The 21,230-nt window shown below is 44.8% G+C and overlaps 2 protein-coding genes across 2 annotated transcripts in view; one reads left to right on the top strand and one right to left on the bottom strand.

The window, feature by feature from the left end:
• Window positions 1-10,444, top strand: part of ANKRD13A (ankyrin repeat domain 13A) — a 39,136-nt gene extending 28,692 nt beyond the window's left edge. The window contains exons 8-15 of the mRNA XM_059039514.2: window positions 590-671; window positions 2,275-2,336; window positions 3,075-3,205; window positions 3,868-4,025; window positions 4,701-4,814; window positions 5,841-6,001; window positions 7,539-7,606; window positions 8,433-10,444. Of these exons, the coding sequence (XP_058895497.1) occupies window positions 590-671; window positions 2,275-2,336; window positions 3,075-3,205; window positions 3,868-4,025; window positions 4,701-4,814; window positions 5,841-6,001; window positions 7,539-7,606; window positions 8,433-8,619 (963 nt within the window). The 3' untranslated portion in view covers window positions 8,620-10,444. The remainder of the gene's footprint in view (window positions 1-589; window positions 672-2,274; window positions 2,337-3,074; window positions 3,206-3,867; window positions 4,026-4,700; window positions 4,815-5,840; window positions 6,002-7,538; window positions 7,607-8,432) is intronic.
• A 2,450-nt stretch (window positions 10,445-12,894) lies between these two features.
• C15H12orf76 (chromosome 15 C12orf76 homolog) lies at window positions 12,895-18,522 on the bottom strand. Its single transcript, XM_059039535.2, has 2 exons — window positions 18,329-18,522; window positions 12,895-14,415 (listed from the first exon to the last, which is right to left on the bottom strand). The coding sequence occupies exons 1-2, from the start codon at window positions 18,459-18,461 to the stop codon at window positions 14,330-14,332; spliced, it is 219 nt and encodes a 72-aa protein (XP_058895518.1). The 5' UTR covers window positions 18,462-18,522; the 3' UTR covers window positions 12,895-14,329.
• Between the last annotated feature and the right edge of the window lie 2,708 nt (window positions 18,523-21,230).

Below are 21,230 nucleotides of genomic sequence, written 5' to 3'. Positions count from 1 at the left end.
AACTGTGATGTTTGATTTTCCAGACCCCAGTATCCTTCAATCAACCTTGAAAACAGAGCATTGACCCTGGCAGTTAAAATAATTTGAGGTCAATATACGGAATACCTTTTAAATAGTGGCTTGCTGGTTTTCTCTAAATCTTACCAGTGTAGAGAACCTTGTGTTCCTTCCTTTTTCCTTCTGTCCGATGGCTGTCTAAGTTGGTCTGAGTATAAGATTACCACAAATCAGTCCAAGTACACGATGCAGGTTTGGGCCCCTTAGTAGAAATCCAGCTGGGAGGCCTAAATTGCAGGACCTTCTTTGAGAGTGTTTAGCAACAAGAAGGGCAAGTTGGAAAGTGCAGCCTGTCACAGTTAACTACTCAGGGGTAATTAAAAATGTCAGAGATGCAAAGTAACTGCTGATGCATTTCTAAGTTGGTAGCTGTGTATCTTCTCTGACGGGTTCTAATGAATGTTAACCATTTCTCATTTTTATTTTGCTGGGTATTGTTTTGTTTTGGCTTCAGCATTCTTGCTCTTGCTATGCTTATTTGTTGAGTTTTGATTCCCCGTGTCACTGTTTCCTTTCGCACACATCTCTCAAGGTTTATACAGTGAACAATGTGAGTGTGATAACCAAAATACGGACAGAACATCTGACTGAGGAAGAAAAAAAGAGATATAAAGGTAATCTCTTCCCTTCTCCCTTTAAAAAAAAATAAATTTATTTATTTTACTAATTTATTTGGCTGCGTTGGGTCTTTGTTGCTGTGCATGGGCTTTCTCTAGTTGTGGCAAGCAGGGGCTACTCTTCATTGCTGCGCGCGGGCTTCTCATTGCGGTGGCTTCTCTTGTTGCAGAGCACGGGCTCTAGGCGCGTGGGCTCAGTAGCTGTGGCTCACGGGCTCTAGAGTGCAGGCTCAGTAGTTGTGGCGCATGGGCTTAGTTTCTCCACGGCATGTGGGATCTTCCCGGACCAGGGCTCGAACCCGTGTCCCCTGCATTGGCAGGTGGATTCTTAACCACTGCGCCACCAGGGAAGTCCCCCTTCTCCTCCTCCTTCTTTTTTTAAGCCAGAGGCAACAAAGAGGAAGTCTTTGTTGCCTCTGTTAAATCTGGGGGTTAATGTGATCAGGTCATGCCAATCCAAATTTCCTTTTTATAAAATTTTCCTTAGTCTGACTCGTTCTTGGAGGTCCTCCACTGTGGTTGGCTCCAGCTGTAATTAAAGCCATTCACAGGGCTTGTTTATGTGTTATGCAGAACAATTGTTGGATTCGGTTGAAAAAGTAGATAAGGATATTGGAGAATATTTATCACTGGAATGAGTGATTTAGTCCAAACTATCAACGATGAGAGATTTGGACAGAACTTGGGCTCTGAGCCGAAACATGGCCATTACATGGCTGCCATATCCCAGCTGGCGCGAGGCCGGTTCAGTGCCGTGTGAAGTTACCTACCTGCTGTGCCTTGGTCTCCTCAGCAGTGAAATAAGTGCTACTTAGAGTCATCGGGAGGATTAGATGAGTTATTGCAGTGTGAGGTTAGCATGTGGCCATTATTAACTCACACCTCCACTACCGTTCCTGTTGGTCCAGTTTGACAGGTGAGGAAGCTGAGGCCTCCGACCAGCCAAGGTGCAGTTAGAATCCAGATCTGGCTCGTTCCTAAATCCAAACTTTTTCTACTATTCTGATTGAATTCTTATAACTACTGTTCATCTAGCTTAGCAATCCTAATAAAAAGCGTCCTAGAAAGAGTAAGGGGCTTCCCTGGTGGCGCAGTGATTAAGAATCTGCCTGCCAATGCAGCGGACACGGGTTCGATCCCTGGTCCGGGAAGATCCCATATGCCGCCGAGGAACTTAAGCCCATGTGCCACAACTACTGAGCCTGTGCTCTAAAGCCCGTGAGCCACAACTACCGAGCCAGCATGCCACAACTACCGAAGCCCGCGTGCCGAGAGCCCGAACTCCACAACAAGAGAAGCCACCGCAGTGAGAAGCCCGTGCACTGCAGTGAAGAGGAGCCCCCGCTCTCCACAACTAGAGAAAGCCTGCGTGCAGCAACAAAGACTCAACGCAGCCATGAATAAATAAATAAATATTTTTTAAAAAACAAAACCAAAAAAGGATAAGTTAGCTCATGGCTATTGGGGATGATTTTATTGACCTGTCCATAGATGGATTTCCTAATGCATGATGGAGAAACATAAAGGTAGGATGAGAATCTTTTTCTATAATCATAATTAAGGTATAATATTCGACATTCAACTTTTCCCTCCTCTGTAGCGGACAGGAACCCACTGGAGTCTTTGCTGGGGACTGTGGAACACCAGTTTGGTGCTCAAGGGGTAAGTCGAAGTGTGAGCTTCCAGCACGGTTTAACAGGAGATGAGTTTTCTCTGCTTTTGGTGGCATCTACTGAATCCTGAGCAGACCACTTGATTTGAAAAGGCTAAAAAGTACTCCCCATCTGGAATCTGAGATATTCTTTTGGAAGAGAATAAGATGAGTGAGTCTTTTAAAATAAAAGATTTTAGAGGCAGGTAGTGATTATAGAAATCAGGTGCTTTCTCTCCTGTTTTAAACTAGGCCCCCTCTATAAAAATGGAACTGAAAAAAGGATTCAGGACTTTAATAGAGCACCTGAACAAACATCTTCTTTCTCAGTCCTCACAATAACCATATGAAATTGCTGCCGTGGAGGTCACTGTGGGTCATAAAAATGAAATTACCTTTCCAGCGTCACAGGCTAGAGAAGGACAGAGCTGAAACTTGAACTTCAAATCTTCCAGATCCCATGTGCTTTCAGATCTTTCTGTCTGTCTCTCTTTTTCCTTTCCATAATCAGGAGATAAAAGGAGAGTGGAGAAATGATTTGAAATGGAGAAATCCATTAGACTTGGTCATGTAGTTTGGTAATGTTTGTCAATTTTCTTGTTCTGTGCAGTTAACTTAATTTTAAAAAGTTAATGACTAGAACTTCCTGCTCTGTAGCTGGTTAACATGTCCACCTCAGAGGCTGGGTGCCCTAGGCACTTGTCAGCATCGTTTGGCATTTCTGACTCCCCTGAGTTCTGGCTTGGCAGGACCTCACCACAGAGTGTGCCACGGCCAACAACCCCACGGCCATCACGCCTGATGAGTACTTCAGCGAAGAGTTTGATCTGAAGGACAGAGACATCGGAAGGCCTAAAGAGCTGACGATTAGAACACAAAAGTAAGAGAGACTCAGCAGCCGTTGTCAACTTAACGGATTCTTGTTTGTTTCAGAAGCCGTGCTGTTTTCCAGTGTCATGTTCCGTCCTTCCTCTGTTCCCTTCCTTTAAAAATAATTTCAAATTACTGGAACTTCCCTGGCGGTCCTGTGGTTAAGACCCTTCAACTGCAGGGGGTACAGGTTTGATCCCTCGTCTGGGAACTAAGGTCCTACATGCTGCAAAAAAAAACCCAAAAAGAAAACCCCAAAACAAAAATTACTTTATCTGATGAAAGGTAACAGTAGATTGCCCATCTTATGATTCGACCTTCTCCAAACAGAATATAGATTGGATATAAGAATTCCTTATTTATTGTTTTTAACTGCCAATAAGCTTCAGCTGATCAAATGAAATGGTTTCCACCAGCTGCCAATTCTTCCTGCTTGCTATCGATTAAGGCTTGTAGCGCAGGTCATTTCCCCTGCTTGCCCGATTTCAGGGTGATGCGAGTTCTTTGTGGCTCTGATCCCTTACCAGCTCAGACGTAGGGGAGGTAAGATGACTGGGAAGGCTGGGGCGTGGGGCATAAGGAAGCTGGCGTTGTCTAGCCTACCGTGCAGAAGTAACGCTGTCTCCCTGTCTGAGGGAGATGGCCTCAGTCTTTTCTCATCCACTCCGGCAGGTTTAAAGCAATGCTGTGGATGTGTGAGGAGTTTCCTCTGTCTCTCGTGGAGCAGGTCATCCCCATCATTGACCTGATGGCCCGAACTAGCGCGCATTTTGCCCGACTGAGAGACTTCATCAAACTGGAATTCCCACCTGGATTTCCTGTCAAAATAGGTACCGTTCAATAAACCACAGGAGCGCCCACAGGTTCTGCCCGTTTTTGCAGGAGACAGAGTGTGCTTCAGGGAGTTGGAGCACCTGAGGCAAAAGCAGCAGACAGTAGACTTAACGGAAGAGGGCAGAGGTATCCTCTAGTTTAATTTGGTTTAAAGAAGTGTCATGATTCTTAGCTCATTTTGCATATTAAAATTAGGAGATTCCCCCCCCCCAGCCATCAGTTCTATTTACAGATGATGCTGACAGATGAAAAAGGCATAAAAACGTGACACATTCATTGTTTTAATATGAAACCTTACTTAAGTGAAACTTCAAATTAAACTTATTATTTGAGGAAGACAGTTGCCACTAAGATCCTTTGATACGTTAATATGTTTCTGGGCTTGAATTAGTCTGCATGATACCACATATAATACATATTACTTGTGAGGAATTTACATTTTGGATAGTTGAATCCTGGCTCTGATCACTTACTGTGATCTAGGAGAAGTAGCTTAACCTCTCTGAATCTCAGTTTTCCCATCTGTATCTTGGGAAGGGTTGTTATGATGATTAAATGAAATCATACCTATAAAAAGTACGTGGCATGGTACCAGCATAGTAAGCGCTCAGTAAATGGTGGCTGTTATTCTTCTCAGTAAAGTTTATTTATAAAAGCTTTTATTTTATTAGAAATTCCCTTGTTTCATGTCTTAAATGCACGGATTACATTTGGAAATGTTAATGGCTGTAGCACTGCTGAAGAAACTGTATCTCAAAATGTGGAAGGGACCCCATCTGATTCAGGTAAAAAAAAAAAAAGTTGGAATATGTGATTAAAAAAAACCTCATACATTTAGTCATTATTCTAATTATTCAGTTTGAAATTAGAGTATCTTATGAGTAGATCTCTGTCTTGAATGAAAGAAAGTTTTAGATTTAGTTTCAATTAAGTGAAAAAAACAATTTGCAGAATATGTATGACCCCACTCGAATTAAAAAGACAGCCTGTTCTTAAAAAACAACTTTATTGAGGTGTAACGTGTATGTAATAAAATACTCCCATTTTAATGTGACGGTTCAATGCCTTTTGGCAAATGTATACACCCATGTAACCCCTACCACAGGCAAGATACAGAACATTTCCATCACCCCCCAAAATTTCCTCAAGCTCCTTTGCCATCAGTCCAATTCAGATTTTGCATGCTATTGTAAATGGACTTATTTCTTAATTTTATTTTCCAGTTACTCATTGCTAGTATAGAAACGTAATTGAATTTTTTAAAAAATTGTGGTAAAATAGTGTTCTGTGTCTTAGGCCAGTTGAGGGATATACAGGCCTTTGTTTTATTATTAACATTTTTATTTTAAGTTTACAGATATCTTATATCTTCTTTCATATATTTACTATATATTTCATAATAAAAAAGGAAAAAAAAACCACACTGGTGTGATTGTGTGATATATACACATACACATCACATTCCTCAAAGGACCCACAAGTAAACACTGGTTACCTCTGGAATTTGGAAATAGGAGACAGGGTGTAGGGAGAGAGATCTTCACTTTTCATTTTACAGTCTTCTGTATATTTTTTGTGTGACTATGCATTTTATTACTAAAATAAAAGTGAAGGCAAAAAGAAAAAAATAGTATTCCGGTACTTTTCTCTGTCAAGATTATTCTTCCTTGAAATCTGTCTTACATAGTAGCCAACCTTGATTTTAATCATTTTAATTTTTTTTAATTAAAAAAATTTTTATAAAAAGTTGAAGTAGAAATTTATTTTACTGACTTATTAGGCACTGTACTGTGTCACCTTTTGTGTTTCAGCTTCCACTCTCACAAACTTTGAGGTTGATCAATCTGTGTTTGAAATTCCTGAGTCTTACCACGTTCAAGACAACGGCAGAAACGTGTATTTGCAGGATGAAGATTATGAGATAATGCAGTTTGCCATCCAGCAGAGCTTACTGGAGTCCAGAAGAAGCCAGGTGCATTTATCAGAATAAATGGTGGGGCTTGGAAGCTTGGCCTCAGTTTGGCCTGTCTTTGGCTAACCTGACAGACTTACTCTAAATGACAAGTTTGGCATATTCGTGGTATTTACATGGGTTATTTTATATTTTATGTACCTGGTCTTTTATAAAAGCTTATTATATGAGACCATCTGCATAGCCCCAGTCAGCATCATTCACAGGATAGAGCCTGACAGACTCGTCTTTTCCTTATACTCACTGGTGTAGCTAATAATCTTGTATCTTTCAGAGCATGCTATATAAGTTCCCAGTGGTGAAACAGTAAATTCTTGCTAGTTTACGCCATCATATTTTCCCTAGAATGTTATCTATGTGTCAGTAGTCTCATACAAAGGTATGTGGATTTTAATCCCAACTTCCTCCCCAGTGAAGACCAGTCATTGCGTTGTGGTTGCTCAATAAGTGTGTGATGAAAAGGATGGTTGATTCACTGTTAAAATTGTTTTTTACTCAGATGTTTCATTCTGTGGTTAAGGGGCATAATCCCAAACTCTTGAGCACTAAGGAGAGAACAGACCAGCCTGAGAACAGTTGCCTCTTGTCTTCCTATGTGGTTCTTCCTCAAGGCCTCACCTTCCTGGGGCCGTCCAGGGCTTGAGGACAGTAACTCCTCCGTCCCCTCCCTCTGTGGCTTCCTGCTCTACTAGAGTGGGATCTGCTTCTCCCTCCACTGCCCTTTGGTGTGGTCCTGGGCTCCTGTTGTCCATTTGTTTGTTCATTGGTTTCTTCTGTCCTTCCATCGTTCATTCGGCAGATGTTTGCACAGTGCCTGCTTTGTGCCAGGTGCTGGGAGTTCTTTGATAAAGCAGCCCCAGCGCCTGCCATCATGGGGCCGCTAAGCTTTGAGAATGGTACCCACACTCCAGTGTCCCCCCAGCTGAGGTTTTTGGCATCCTGGTTTTTTCTGAAGTCTCAGCTTGGGTAACATGAGCCCCGCCTCCCATGGACCCATTCTTAAGAGCCATTCTGTTTTCTGAGGCTGCTGGGCCAAGGGCCAGACCCCAGTGCTGGCATGTTCCCCTTGAGAGGTTTCCCTCTCCTAGCCATCACTGTCAATCAAGTATGCATTGCCTTTCCCTGTTGTGAGCTTATTTTTTCCCCCAATAGCTACATAAACCTTGTTGGCCATAAATTTTGAGAAGAGGAGTAGCCCAAATCAAAGACGACAAATAATGAGTTATGTATTCCAGTCTTGCTCTAGAAGAATTATCTGCTTTGTTCATTGAAACTTTGCCTGAGGTTGTTTTTAATACATTGACAGCTACCACCTTCTCATACTTGATATCAAATCAAGCAGGGTAGTGGACCATATACTATCTGACATTTGGGTGTCATTTTAGAGATAACCCCAGGCTCTATTAATTTTTCACACAGCTTTGTGGATAATGGACTTGTAAATATTTTTAATCTTGTTCTTGCTGCTTTCCTTTTGTTATCAGCACAACAGTTTATTCCTTCTAAGGGGTATTCGTGTCTGTCACATCTTTCCTAGGAGCTTTCAGGACCAGCTTCTAGTGGAGGGACTGGCCAGGCACATACCTGTGACACCCAGGACGAGAGGTGACTGATGTAACTCTTGATGATTGACCCGAGGTTGGCACAGGCGCTTAGGACACGTGGCAGCAGGCCTGGCAAGAGAGACTTGATACAGTGTCAGCTGTCTTGCTTCCTCTTGGGGCAATTCCTCATAAAAGGAGCTCTGAACTCTCGGGGGCTGAGCTTCCAGGAACTGGTGATAGAATTGCTGACCAGTTCACTGCCCACTGCCGTGGGCAGAAAGGCACCCAGTAAATGTTTTCTGATCGGTCTGATCTTCTGCGAAGAACGTATGATCACAGAGGGTCTAGGTGCCGTCAGTGGGAAGTTTATACAACAACGTTAAGGATGGTGCCACTTTGGGGAAGGGCTAGAGATGATTAGATGATTATTATTTTTTGGCTGCACCACGTGGCTTGTGGGATCTTACTTCCCAGACCAAGGATCGAACCTGCGCCCTCAGCAATGAAAGCCTGGAGTCCTAACCACTGGACCGCCAGGGAATTCCCAGATTATCCGTTTTAAAAGGGGTTAAACTGGAAAGATTCATTTTACAAAGCATTTGCCTGTAGTCTGGGCACATATGAAAACCTGTTAAAGAAGTTGGGTTTTGCTTTAAAATAGATCCAGGTTCAATTCCTAGCCCCATCACTTAGTGGCTGGGTGATCTCGGGCAGGTATGTACCTGCACCCAGCACCTACACCCCCAGAGTTAACGTGGGATCGACGGCGTCGTGTACAAGAGGGGATAGGAAGCGCCGGGGTCCGCGGTTAAGAAATATGGCTGCTGCTGCTGCCACGATGACGATGTTAAAACACTTTTTCTCTGCCCCATGTCGTTCTCACGCAGGGCTGTCCAGGACACCGGCTCTGAAGGCCTGTGCTCCGGCGCCTCCCGTGAGACCAGCCGTTTTGACAGCGACCTGCAGCTGGCCATGGAGCTCTCCGCCAGAGAGCTGGAGGAGCACGAGCTGCGGCTGCGGGAGGAGGAAGCGGAGCTGCAGCAGGTCTTACAGCTGTCACTCACCGAGAAGTAGACCTTCCTGCCTCCCGCCCGGAGGCTCTGTCTGCACGCGGGCCCAGGGACTGTGCCTCACACGGTGCAGCAGCGGACGGCAGCCGTCCCCTGCTTTCCACAGAGGTGCGGGGCCAGGGCCCCCCGGGGCCCCCCGCGACGCTCCCCGGTGAAGGGGCTGGGGGCCAGCTGCCCCATCTCCAGGCTTGAGGGGAGGAGAGCGTCGTCACTTTCCATAGCTGTACTGGCTTGCAGGTCACGTTTTTACTACCAGCTTTAGATAAAAACCCAATCCCCAACCCCACCCTGCAGGTTTGTAGATTAATTTTTATCAAGGAGTGATAACAAAACAAGTTCTTGCGGAGTCAGGGTGCTTTTATATACAAGAGCAGCAGCCTTTGCAGTGTGTGGTGTATGAGAACTTGGGAGACACTTCTGTACAGTTCACCAAAGAAATGGATCATTTGTGCCATTCTCTTCTATTTTTACCTTTCTACAGGGTTTCTAGGGCACTGTCACTGTTCTACTCCATCCCCACCTTATTCCATTCCTTCCACACCCGGCTAGAGAGGAGATAAGTACAGGATCTATTTTATATTAGGTTTAACTATTTGCATCAAATTAAGATATACAGATGCCAACAGATGTTGCCTTAGCCTTAAAAATTACTAAAGGTTTCAAACCACCTCACTCCACTTTGAGGGATCTGATTTGAATTTGTAAAGGCAGTTCCTTTGAGAGCAGGGTCCTCCAGGCTAAATCCAAGGCAGCTAATCCTGGCCCTGAAGGAGCATCTATGAGAGCCCGAGGCTTGTTACTGAAGTGGGCAGGCTGATCAAAGGATCACCAAACCAGGGGTGTGTTCCAGGCCTTCTCTGGTGAAGGGTCTCCATGCAGAGGCCTAGGAAGACCTCACTACGTGCCCTGGGCACACCTGAGAGGAAGGGGTGGGCTTGAAACTAGAAAGGGAGCTACAAACGGAACTCAGTGGCTCTGTATTCAAAAGGGAAAATGATGATTCTATGTTACTTTTTAGAGTTCAAATCAACATCTTTCTGGATGAATATATTTTTTAACAGAATCTTTTTATTATTTTTAAAAGATATAAAAACAACTACTCCCATCAGTAGCAATACAAGGTTATACATTTTAACCAGATTTTCTCAGGCCTTTTTTGGATACCCTTAGTAGTTAACTATTTTGTCTAACGCTTCTGTAAATAACCGCTGCACAACACAGAGAGCCTGAGGAATACGGCCGAGGGCGCCCTCACTCCAGCCCAGCCCATATATTCATTCCTACAGGCTGCAATGAAATCACCTAGTAACAACGTCCTCCTCCTCTGTTTTGCGTCCATTTCCTGTCTGTTGTGCTGCTTTGGGGACGGGAAGGGAAACAGGAACTACCGTTCCATTTAACGGCTGTATATACAGTTAGCGTTGCCAGTGAAATGTTCCCAAAGAATTGTGCTTTTGATTCCATATGACCATCTGCCTTTCTTTTCATGGTCTGACCAAAATTCCTTCTCTGCACACGAGGCCAGTATAAGCAGCATCATGTTTGTTTCAGATACACAGTTGGCATTTTGTTTACTTGGCGTTTACCTTGAGCCAAGATATGTCTTGGGAATGGCTGCAGTTAGGCCGCATTGTTTACTCACAGAGGTGAACAGAGGTAGTCTCTCTGTTTGCATTCCATTGTTCTGCTTCCCCATGTCTTTGACTTTCTCCCCAGGGGGTCAGTTAACAAGGGACAGAACTTTGTGTCACCATCACAGCAGTTTTCAATACGTGTTCACTCTTAAAGTACAAATAAAGATTGCTTCCTTAGAGGGTGCTCTTACAATATTCTAGACAGCCTTTGAGTCTTTTTTTCTCTTCACATTTTTCTAGTCCCTTCCTGTTATGTATGTTACTGGAACATTAGACTTCCTCCCAGTGCTCACTCGTGAGCGACAAAGGTGGCACACTCCTCTCAGCGTCCTGCCCAAGCCACACAGTCCACACACCCGCACGCCACTCCTTTCAAATGGAAACTCCACAGCCAGCATCGGGCCGCTCTGAGCACCTCTGCAGCCCTGGAGAGGGACTGTCTCTTGTGGAGTGCTGGAAGCCAAGCCAACATTAGATCTCTCTCATCTCACTAAATGGGCTCTCTCCTTTGAAGCCGAAGTGCTTTGTGAGGCTGTTCTCGGAAGTTCAGGTGATGAGGATTCAGCCTCCTGGACTTGCCGTACACCTAAATATGTTGGCAATAAAACAGAAAGGCAGTGACCAGTAAAAAATGTTTGGGTTACAGAAATGAGGCCTTGGTATTTCCAGAAGTTGTGAAGGATCTGCTTTGCTTTTGGGGTGGGGGGAGTGGGAAGTAAGCAATATTTTGAACATTATGAAAACTGTTACTCTTCTTAGGTCAAGATAAGCCATACCTACGGCTTATTTCATTAAATAGTTTCTAACTTTATCTTCAGAGTTTATTAAAGCTTGGGTGGGCCATTACCAGCAGTAAACTTTCACTGAGCAACTTCTGCACATAAGACAGTGCCGGGAATTAAGTACAGTCCTCCCTCACTATCTGCAGGGGCGTGTTTCCGGGATGCCCCATGGATACCAAAAACCTGTGGATGCTCAAGTCCCTTATAAAGTGGCATGGTATTTGCATATAACTTACTGTATCCTCCTGAATACTTTAAATCATCTCTAGATCACATATAATACATGATGCAATGTAAATTGTATAAATAGATATAAATACAATGTAAATGCTAATGTAAATAGTTGCTGGTGTGAGGCAAATTCAAGTCTTGCTTTTCGGAACCTTCTGGAATGTTTTTTCCCCCAAATATTTTAAATCTGTGGTTGGGTGAATCCACAGATGTGGTATACAGAAGGCTGACTGGGTAACAAAGTTCCTAAGATACTTGCTCCACAAACAAGCTCATCACACCATACTTGATGAGAGGTGTCAGGGCAAAGTCTGCTCTAAATGATGACGGGAAAGAGACCATAACCACCAGCTTGGTCCCAGTTTCCTCCTGCACGCAGATGACATCAAAGATGATGAGCTGGACTACAGCAACTTCAAATGGCTGCAGTGCCGTGAATGATGGAGTTCAAAGTCCAAGCTAGGCCCATGTCTAGAAATGAGTGTGGCTATAAGATTGAGATCCCGTGGGAAAAACTGTAATCCACTAAGAAGACTCCACGCCCCTACTCTCAAAAAACACCTGCAGACTTCTTAATCTCAACTTTAAAGGAAGTTAAGAGAGTGTTTGCTAAAATAACTTGTTTTTATGATTGGTGTAAATAAGTCGAATGTGTTTGTTAGGGGACATGGTATCTTGAATACAGTTCAGTTTAGGAAAACTAGGGTTCAGCTACTGCCCCTCTGCGCTCCTGAAGATGAAGGTCAGGAGAATAATTCCACTTGAAAGTAGCAGTTGGTCAACCTCTGGTGCATAAACGTTTTCAGTTTATTGCTCTCTTGCTCCTGGAGTTGATGTTTTCATCTTTACTCATTTCTCTGAAATAAGCCTTTTTCTACAAAGGTTACTCTTTGTCCTCCTTTTGACTGAAATCTCATACTTAACAGACGGTAACGCTGGGATGACAAAGCTGGCTTTTGGATCTGTATGTGGAATAACTATTGCAAGGCGGTTTCAGAAAACTGAACATGATCCAATTACCGGGCTGGTGATCACTGGGCAAATGGCAGGTCACAAGGTTTATGGGCCTGACAAGTTTTTACCGTTTCCTTTTAACGGTAAGTTTTTCGGCAGATATCAAAACGTGGCACCCCAGATGAGGCGGGGATGTGGGCTCCTGGGACTTAACTCTGTCCGTGCCAGAGTCTTGGAATCCCCGCCCTCCTCCCTCCGGTCAATAACCACGGGGTTCCAAGGCACAGGCCAACTGTGGTGACCCCACCTCCATCTGTGTTAGTTTTTACATCATTTGATCCTCCCTATAATAAAGAAAGATAAAGTGTGTATATCACTTTCACAGATGAGAAAACTGAGGCTCCACAGAGGTTAAGCCTGTTTATAACTGGAGCTGGGACAAGAATCCAGGTCTTCTGGCCCCTGGCCCAGCCTGAGAGATTACTTACAGTCCGTTTTCTGAAATAATCAATAGCTTGCCTTGGGGCAGTAGTGTTATTTCACGTATTAATTTAAAACTCCACTTCACAGTGCCTCAAGAGATTAAATCAGATTCAGGTGTGTGCGTGCACACACACCCCCTCCCCCCACCTGCATTTTAAACGCTTGGAAAATAATTACTAGGAATAAAACAGCACATAAGATCTTACTTTAGTTTTAATGGACATTTTGCTCAAAAGAATGTTTCAGTGGCTCAATGTTAGGGTTACAAACAAAATCCTGAAGTCAGTTACTGTATCCCACATCAGTTATTTCACATTAAGTGCTGGTTGTTAAAAAAAAAAAAAAAAATCAGTGCTGTGCTTGAATGGAGCACGAACAAGATAAGCATTTTAATTTAACAACAAAGTTAAACCTAGCACCCTTAAAATAAAATAAATACTGTATGTACGAAAGTATTTCCATGGGGGAAAATTCCAGTTCACCAACAGTGCAAATGAATAGCAGCATTTTCAAAGTTGAAATTAAATTGTGTAAACACACACCCACCCGCCACAGTGAACAAGCACTTCTGTAGCCCCTCCCAACCCAGGGCGGAAAAGAGGTCCTACTGAGTCTCTTTTAGATTCCAAATCAGAAAAGCTGCCCCAGGGCTTCCCTGGTGGCGCAGTGGTTGGGAGTCCGCCTGCCGATGCAGGGGACACGGGTTCGTGCCCAGGTCCGGGAGGATCCCACATGCCGCGGAGCGGCTGGGCCCGTGAGCCATGGCCGCTGAGCCTGCGCGTCCGGAGCCTGTGCTCCGCAACGGGAGAGGCCACAGCAGTGAGAGGCCCGCGCAACGGGAGAGGCCACAGCAGTGAGAGGCCCGCGTACCGCAAAAAAAAAAAAAAGCTGCCCTGACTTCTAGGCCAAGGGCTGGGAAGACTTAAGTCCAGGACAAGGAGATCAATGTGTTTGAGTGGGACCAATTCTTTTAAAGATGGGCCAAGTGCTAACACTTCCAGCCACCCCCAGTGCCTTCCAGCCCAAGGGTGCCCGTGGTCACAGGCCTAGCTGCTGTGACCCCGACTTCAGTGGGGGCGTCTGAGTGCAGTGCTCCGTGCAGAGTGAGGAGTGGCGGCCTATGTTCCCCGCAGCTGACACTGCTTTGCAAATGGGGCATCTAGGCCAACTCGGGATAATTAAAAAACATTTGGGATTCTTAACCCGTTGTGACCAAATGGTTCTTAAGCAGGGAATGTCTACATGTTAAGTCTTACTCTTCTTAATATTTTCAAGCGTTAATGATTATTCCTTTCCAGTGTGGCTTTTACATCACTCAAAGTCATGTTTTCTTTCTTGTGAACACTCCATCTTTACCCTGAACCTTGAAGCTTCAGGTTTTACTTTCAGCAGGTACAGCCGGATATAAAAAGAAACACTGAGAAGCAGGCTCAAGTGGCCAAATACTTGCATTACAGTGTTAGGATAAGATAATGGCTAAATGTTTTTTCTAAATCATTCAGCATTTACCAACTGTCCAGACCGATGATCGTTTCCAAGCAGTTAAGTTCTGATTCCACCTTCTCCACTGACCCATGTGCAACACAACTTATTCTGCTCCCAAATGCTCGTGGGAGGGCTGGCTTGGCCATCACCGGCGCCGAATGGGCTTGTAGACGCAAAATGCCATAAGGATCACGGTCACCAGCAGGATGCTGAAAATAGTTCCCATCAACACTGCAAAAGGAAAACAGGTTACCTCCTAATGGCAGCTTCAGGTTCTGTAAGTCGTCCACTGACAACGATTTGCCAAATGCCACTTGGTGCCAAGCACCGTGCCAGGTGTGGGGGAAGCAGCCATGACAGACCCTCTCTGGGGGTGTCTCCATGCACATGAGGAGAGAACACGTAAATGAGAGCATTTCACACAGCTTTTAAGTGCCGTGAGGAAGACGGTAATGTGAGAGTGCTGGGAGTGGTGATGGAGGAAGTGAGTGAGGAGGGGACACACAAACTGGGGCCTTAATGGGAGGAAGGAGCCAGCCGTGTGGAGATCTGCATGCCCAAGGATCAGCTAATGAAAGCCCCTGAGGCCAGAACAAGCCAGAAAGCCAATGAACAGGAAGGAGGCAAGTGTGGCTGGGTGGAAGGAGTGAAGGAAGAAAGGCGGGGAATGAAGCCAGAGAGGAAGGCTGGAGCCAGTTCCTGCAGGGCCTTGCAGACCATGAAGGAAACATGGATTTTATTCTAAGTTTAAAGACAGGGTTGTAGGCAAAGAGTGACATGATCTGATTTAGTCGGAAAAAAAGATCCCTCTGGGACTTCCCTGGTGGTCCAGTGGTTAAGAATCCACCATCCAATGCAGGGGACGCGAGTTCAATCCCCGGTTAGGGAACTAAGATCTCACATGCCATGAGGCAACTAAGCCAGTGCACCACAACTGCTGAAGCCCGTGAGCTCTAGGGCCTGCATGCCACAACTACTGAGCCTATGTGCTGCAACTACTGAAGCCCACGCGCCTAGAGCCTGTGCTCCACAACAAGAGAAGCCACCACAATGAGAAGCCCATGCACTGAAACGAAGAGTAGCCCCCACTTGCCACAACTAGAGAAAGGCTGCGCGTAGCAGCGAAGACCCGATGGAGCCAAAAATAAATTTTTTAAAAAAGGTCTAGGTTAAACAAAATCTATGACTTACATGAGCTGGATGTCACTTCTCAAAATAGCCCTTGTTACCTAAATACCTACCCTAATTTTTTTTTTTTTAACAAACTTATTTATTTTAATAAGTAAGTTGCTTAGTTGCTCCGCGGCATGTGGGATCTTCCCAGACCAGGGATCGAAGCTGTGTCCCCTGCATTGGCAGGTGGATTCTTAACCACTGTGCCACCAGGGAAGTCCCTGCCCTAATTTTTTCTTTTTGTTTTTGTTTTTTGTTTTTTGGTGGTACGCGGGCCTCTCACTGTTGTGGCCTCTCCCGTTGCGGAGCACAGGCTCCGGACGCGCAGGCTCAGCGGCCATGGCTCACGGGCCCAGCCGCTCCGCGGCATGTGGGATCTTCCCGGACCGGGACACGAACCCGTGTCCCCTGCATCGGCAGGCGGATTCTCAACCACTGCGCCACCAGGGAAGCCCTGCCCTAATTTTTAAAGTTCAGAATTCCATGAGTTTCTAAGGCTCTGACTACAATTGGACCTAAAGCCGTCTTATTCCAATTAAACCAATTTTTTTGCATTTTGGAAAGGCTCTAAAAAAACAAAACAAAACAAAACCAAAAACCTCCCAATGCAGGGGACTAGAATTGGAGAATGGAAGTCTTCTTAAAAACATATAAAAAATGAGCTTAAAAGCAAGAGTTGTTAGGTACACGATATCCACTGGAATAGCTATACTTTTGGGCCTTGATCTCCCACTCTTCATCATTATCTTTTCTCCCTCCCCTTAGTTGCCTGAATGGCAGGCCCTGGCAGAACCGTTAAGACTACTTAGGTCCTTCCTTATGGTCAGTTCCCCTTTTCGAGCCTCATTCTCTACCCTATAACACGGGGCAAATGAAACCCATCTCACACGGCCTAAATATCAGTGTCATTAAACTAGTGAATTTCAAGTGAACTGTTTTTGTAGTGTTTTGGAACTATTCTAATACTGCATTTTTTTTTTAAGATTGAGTTAACACTGTCACAAGGAATCTATTGTTTTAAATATAATAATTAAAGTGGCTGGCATATTCTAAAAGAATCTGAAAATCTTAGCCTTGGAAGGGTCCCAAAAGACATTTGATCCAGCTTTTCACTGCATGTGAACATTTTTTCTACAATATTCCTGGCAGTTCCAACTCTTATTTGGAATACTTCTGTGACATTTGTTTGTCAACCAACCAAAATATTGGAAAATTAGAAAAGCATATCCACATCATTACTGTTTTATCTGTCAACTGTATCTTATTCAAATAAATCTCATTTTACAGCTCAAAAATTTTTTCATATTTTATATGAAAAGCGCTCAACACAGTGCTGGAAGATAATAAGCACATGATAAATGAAAGCCTTTATTACCACCAAGATAGTGCAGCACAGTGGTCAAGAACGCAGGGTTTGGGATTAGACTGTCTGGGTTCCTGTCTATACTTATAGGCTAGTGACCTTACAGAAGTTACACAGTCTTTCTGTGTCTGTTTCCTCTTCTTTAAAAATGGAGATAAAAATACCCACTGCACAGAATGGTCCAGGGCAGTGTTTTTCAAACAAGGCTGTGGTAAAGGACTAGTTTTTGTAACTTTTAGTCTGTCCCAGGCCACTACCTAGCCCTACTGTGTATGACTAATTAGCAGCTCCCTCTACCTAGAAAGCATTCCGGTTTAGGGACCTAGAAGTGGTTTCTAGTTGCTTGGATGTTGCAACAATGTCAAACCGTTAAATTTCTAAACAATCGCAAGTGTTGTGTACGATATCTCTTTGCAGATAACGAATAGCTCGCAGACTTCACTGCTCTGCCACCACACTTTGAATAGTACTGTTCTCAACCAGCGGGATTTTGCCCCAGCGGCAAAATTCATTTGGCAAATGTCGAGAGACATTTTGATTATCTGGACCGGGAGTGGGTGTGCTACTGGCATCTAGTGGGTAAAGGCTGGGGACGCTGCTAAACATCTTACAGTGCTCAGAACAGTGTGTGCTCAGAATAGTATGTTCCCCACCCCCTAACAAAGAATCATCTGGTCCTATATGTCAGTAGTACCTAGGTTGAGAAATCCTGTTCTGAAGCATTAAGCAGGATAATGTATGGAAACCACTTAACAGAGTGCTACGGACACAGTAAGTGGTCAATACATGACAGAAAATGAGTTCATGGAGAGTCAAGATAATCCAGAAACAATACTATGTAGCAGCTTTGCAGATATACAGACATACCAATGACGCTCAGCGCAAAGAAAGGACTTTGGCAGAACAAGATGCAGAGTTATTGTGAAGTTTTCCAAGCTTTAAGCTCCAGGGCCCCTTCCAAAGCCATGTACGCCCATATGTACGTATGTATGTGTGTATATATATGTGCATGCTGATGACATCCTCCCAAAAGGTATGTTTCAAGCCCCACAAAACTTAGGTTCTCCTACTGGCCTCCACTACTTCCTAGCTGTGTAACCTTGGACAAAGAAATTCACCGCTCTGAGTTTCATTTCCCTTATCTGTAAAGAGGGCTGAAAACCGTACCTTTCTGATTAACTTACTGTGAGGCTGAAATAAACTCATGTACACAAAGTGTTTAGTACAACACGGTATATAGGAAATGCTCAACAAATGCCAATTATCATTATGACTATGACTATTAGTTCCATTAGAAAAAAAGAGGGGATGGGGTATATATCATGCGCCGTACTGCCTTGCTTGGGCCCACACAGCCACAGAGGAGGGGACCCAGATTGTGACCCGGGTCATTCATGCAACCAGCGTGTATCAAACCCACTGAGGACCAGGCCTTCCGCTGAACCGCAGCTCAGGCCTCTGTCCCAGGTCTTCGGAGAGAGGGTCGCACCTGCACCGCCTACCCCCACACGGCCCCCGCCGTCCGCCCCGCGCGTGCGAAGCTCCGGCTGCCTGGAGCGGCAAAAGCGCAGACCCGACGCCGCCGTCCGCCCGCCCGCGGCCGCTCACCCAGGTTCTGCCCACGCAGCACCGCATACGGCCGGCTCCGCTCCGGCGGCTCCACAGGGCTCGGGGCCTCCGCCTGTCTCAGCAGGAGGCTGTACAGTCCGAGGCAAAGCCACCGCCAATCTGGACGCAACATCTTCTTTACCCAGCAGTGGAGAGCTCCCCACTTCCGCCGGAAGCCCCGTCCCTGTTACCTCTCGCGCACAGCGTTCCGTTGCACCCGGCGCGCGTCGTTGCCAGGGTAACTGCACGCCCAGGCCAGAGTTCGGCCCTCACCAAGCTTCCTCCCGGATCCACGTTCCTCCAGGACCAACGTTTCCGCCCGGGCCAATTTTCAGGGGGCTCACCGTTCCGTCGCGGCAACGTCCACCTCGGTCCCAGTTCCGCCCGGACGAAAGTTTCGCTCTTTCTTTGAGTTCTAGGCGGGCCTCTTTCCAGAGAGGTTTCTTAGGTCTATTTTGGACCTATCGAAGGTATTTTACAAATCCGTGTATTTTCTTACTAAGTCTCCACCACAGGCTTGAGAAATAGACACTGTATTCCTATTTTACAAATGCCACCTTCTCAGGGAGTCTTTACCTGGACATCTTTTTCTGAAATTGCAGCCCTTCCACTCCCTCGATATATACACTCCCTACTCTTTTGCCTCTTTCATTCCCTCTTAACTTCTCCCCATTTACCCTATACATTTAACCTACATTTTTAAATTTTGTGATGTTGACCTGGAGAAAAAAAAATCACAATGTGAGAGTTGTGAGTTAAGTTTTATTGGGGGCAAAATGAGGACTATAGCCCAGGAGAAAGCCTCTCAGATAGCTCTGAGGAACTGCTCTGAAGAGGTGGCGGGGGGCAGGTTGCTTTATATATGATTTTAGTGAAGGGGGATTGGTGCAGTCAAGCACACGTTTTGGCAGAAGGTTGCTGCTAGTCACGAGGAGCAGATGTCTCTCTCAATGATTTTAGTGCTTTCCTAGATTTAAAGATGCAAGATATTGGGCTCATAAAGTCTTCTCCTGCAAAAGATCTAACTACCTGAAGGCCTGTTCTGCCAGCTTTTCCCAGAGCACAGAGTGCCACATTCCTGATCTCTTCCCTGAACTCCTTTCAGGGTGTGTTGAAGGTCAGTGACTGCAGTGCCTAGTGACGTCATCCTCGTAGAGGCAGATGGCGAGAGACAATTTTTAGTTGGCACTGGGTACCTGCTATCATCCTAGAATGTAAGGTCCACGAGGGCAGAGATTTGTTCTTGCTCACTGTTGTTTCATAGCCTAGAAGAGTAGCATATTATGTTCCATGAATGTTGGCCAAATAAATGAGGAAACGGCTTAGTGAAGTGTTTGGCCCAATGCTGTACAGAATAATACCTGGGTCAAGGTATTGTTGACCTAGGTATTGTTCTGCATATTTTACCATTCGCTGAGACGATGAAACCAACACAGAAGAAAGGAGCTCTTAGATGATTGCAGAGATGGAAATGAAGTCTGATGACACTGAGCATCCATTCCCAGACACCTGGGCTAGACTTTGCAGTCACTTGACCCAGTAAGTTTCTTTCTTCTTTCTTCCTTCTTCCCCTCCTTCCTTTTTTTTTTTTTTTTTTTGCTTTAGTTTCTTTGTTGAGTCAGGTGGCTGTGATTTTCACCCCAAAGGATCCTGACATGGTAAACCTGCAGAAACCTGAGTTGAACAAGAAGTATCCCAACTATTTTAGCAAAGGGAGTGACTGTCTCAATTGTTGACCTGTCCTTTCAGCTGAAGTAGGACCCAGCCATCTTTGCTCTCACCTCCTGCCTCTCATGTCCTTAATTCATTTCAGTGCATGTTGACATGAAACAGGAATTCCACGTATGACCTTCATGTCCTTTTAGACCATTTTTCTTACTTGGGCACTTGAGATTGCATTTTCGAAATGTTAAAACCCCAGCAGAAGTAGAGTGTCAAATAATGACAAAAGACTGGCTTCCAAGAAAGTTATATATTTAAAATACAGCTGCAAAATGTATATATTTCACCTACATTTAGAGCAGGGAAGCAGCTGTCCTCTCCTGTACCATTTGTCTTTTTTATTGTTAATCAAGGTTGCCTTTGTCATTTTCCTCAAACAGAATCATGTTTATGCTCCTGTGTCCTGAGACAAGGTGAGATTTAGCTTCATCAACATTCTAATTTTAAAGCCATCAACTTGGCAATTTTTGCCCTCCATCATCTTGAGTACATCTACTTCAAGCACTTTGAAAGTTGCATCTTTTTTTGTTTGTTTGGTGACACTGAGTCACAATTCTATTCCAGAGAACTGTGTCCCTGGCCAGGGGTATTTCTGTGTAAAGGAACATAAATGACCTTCCAAAGTTTGTGTTAAGACTCAGGAACTAACTCCTACAACTAGTAAGCCATTTGGAATCTGGGACTAAACACTTTTTAAAAAAAAATTAATTTATTTTAATTTATTATTATTTTTTGGCTGCGTTGGGTCTTCATTGCTGTGCGCGGGCTTTCTCTAGTTGCAGAGAGCAGGGGCTGCTCTTTGTTGTGTTGCTGGGCTTCTCATTGCGGTGGCTTCTCTTGTTGCAGAGCACGGGCTCTAGGCACGCGGGCTTCAGTAGTTGAGGGCTTCAGTAGTTGTGGGCTTCAGTAGTTGCGGGGCACGGGCTTAGTTGCTCCACGGCATGTAGGATCTTCCCGGACCAGGGCTTGAACCCGTGTCCCCTGCATTGGCAGGTGGATTCTTAACCACTGCGCCACCAGGGAAGCCCATGTCACTAAACACTTTCAATCAACAGGAAACATTCTCCTCTCCCCCTAGCTCCAGGCAACCACTAATCTATGTTCTGTGTCTATGGATTTGCCTAATCTGGACATTTCATATAAATGGAATCGTATGATATGTTATATATATTTTTTGACT

This window comes from Kogia breviceps, chromosome 15, assembly GCF_026419965.1.
Source record: "Kogia breviceps isolate mKogBre1 chromosome 15, mKogBre1 haplotype 1, whole genome shotgun sequence".
Classification (NCBI taxonomy): Eukaryota; Metazoa; Chordata; class Mammalia; order Artiodactyla; family Physeteridae; genus Kogia; species Kogia breviceps.
This window is presented reverse-complemented; position numbering and strand designations above follow the sequence as displayed.

Excerpts from the sequence above, each read along its gene's own strand:
- C15H12orf76 (XM_059039535.2), bottom strand. The coding sequence starts at position 18,461 with ATGTTGCGTCCAGATTGGCGGTGGCTTTGCCTCGGACTGTACAGCCTC. Across the intron at positions 14,416-18,328 it reads GCTGCGTGGGCAGAACCTGG|TGTTGATGGGAACTATTTTC; the intron begins GTGAGCGGCCGC and ends TTCCTTTTGCAG.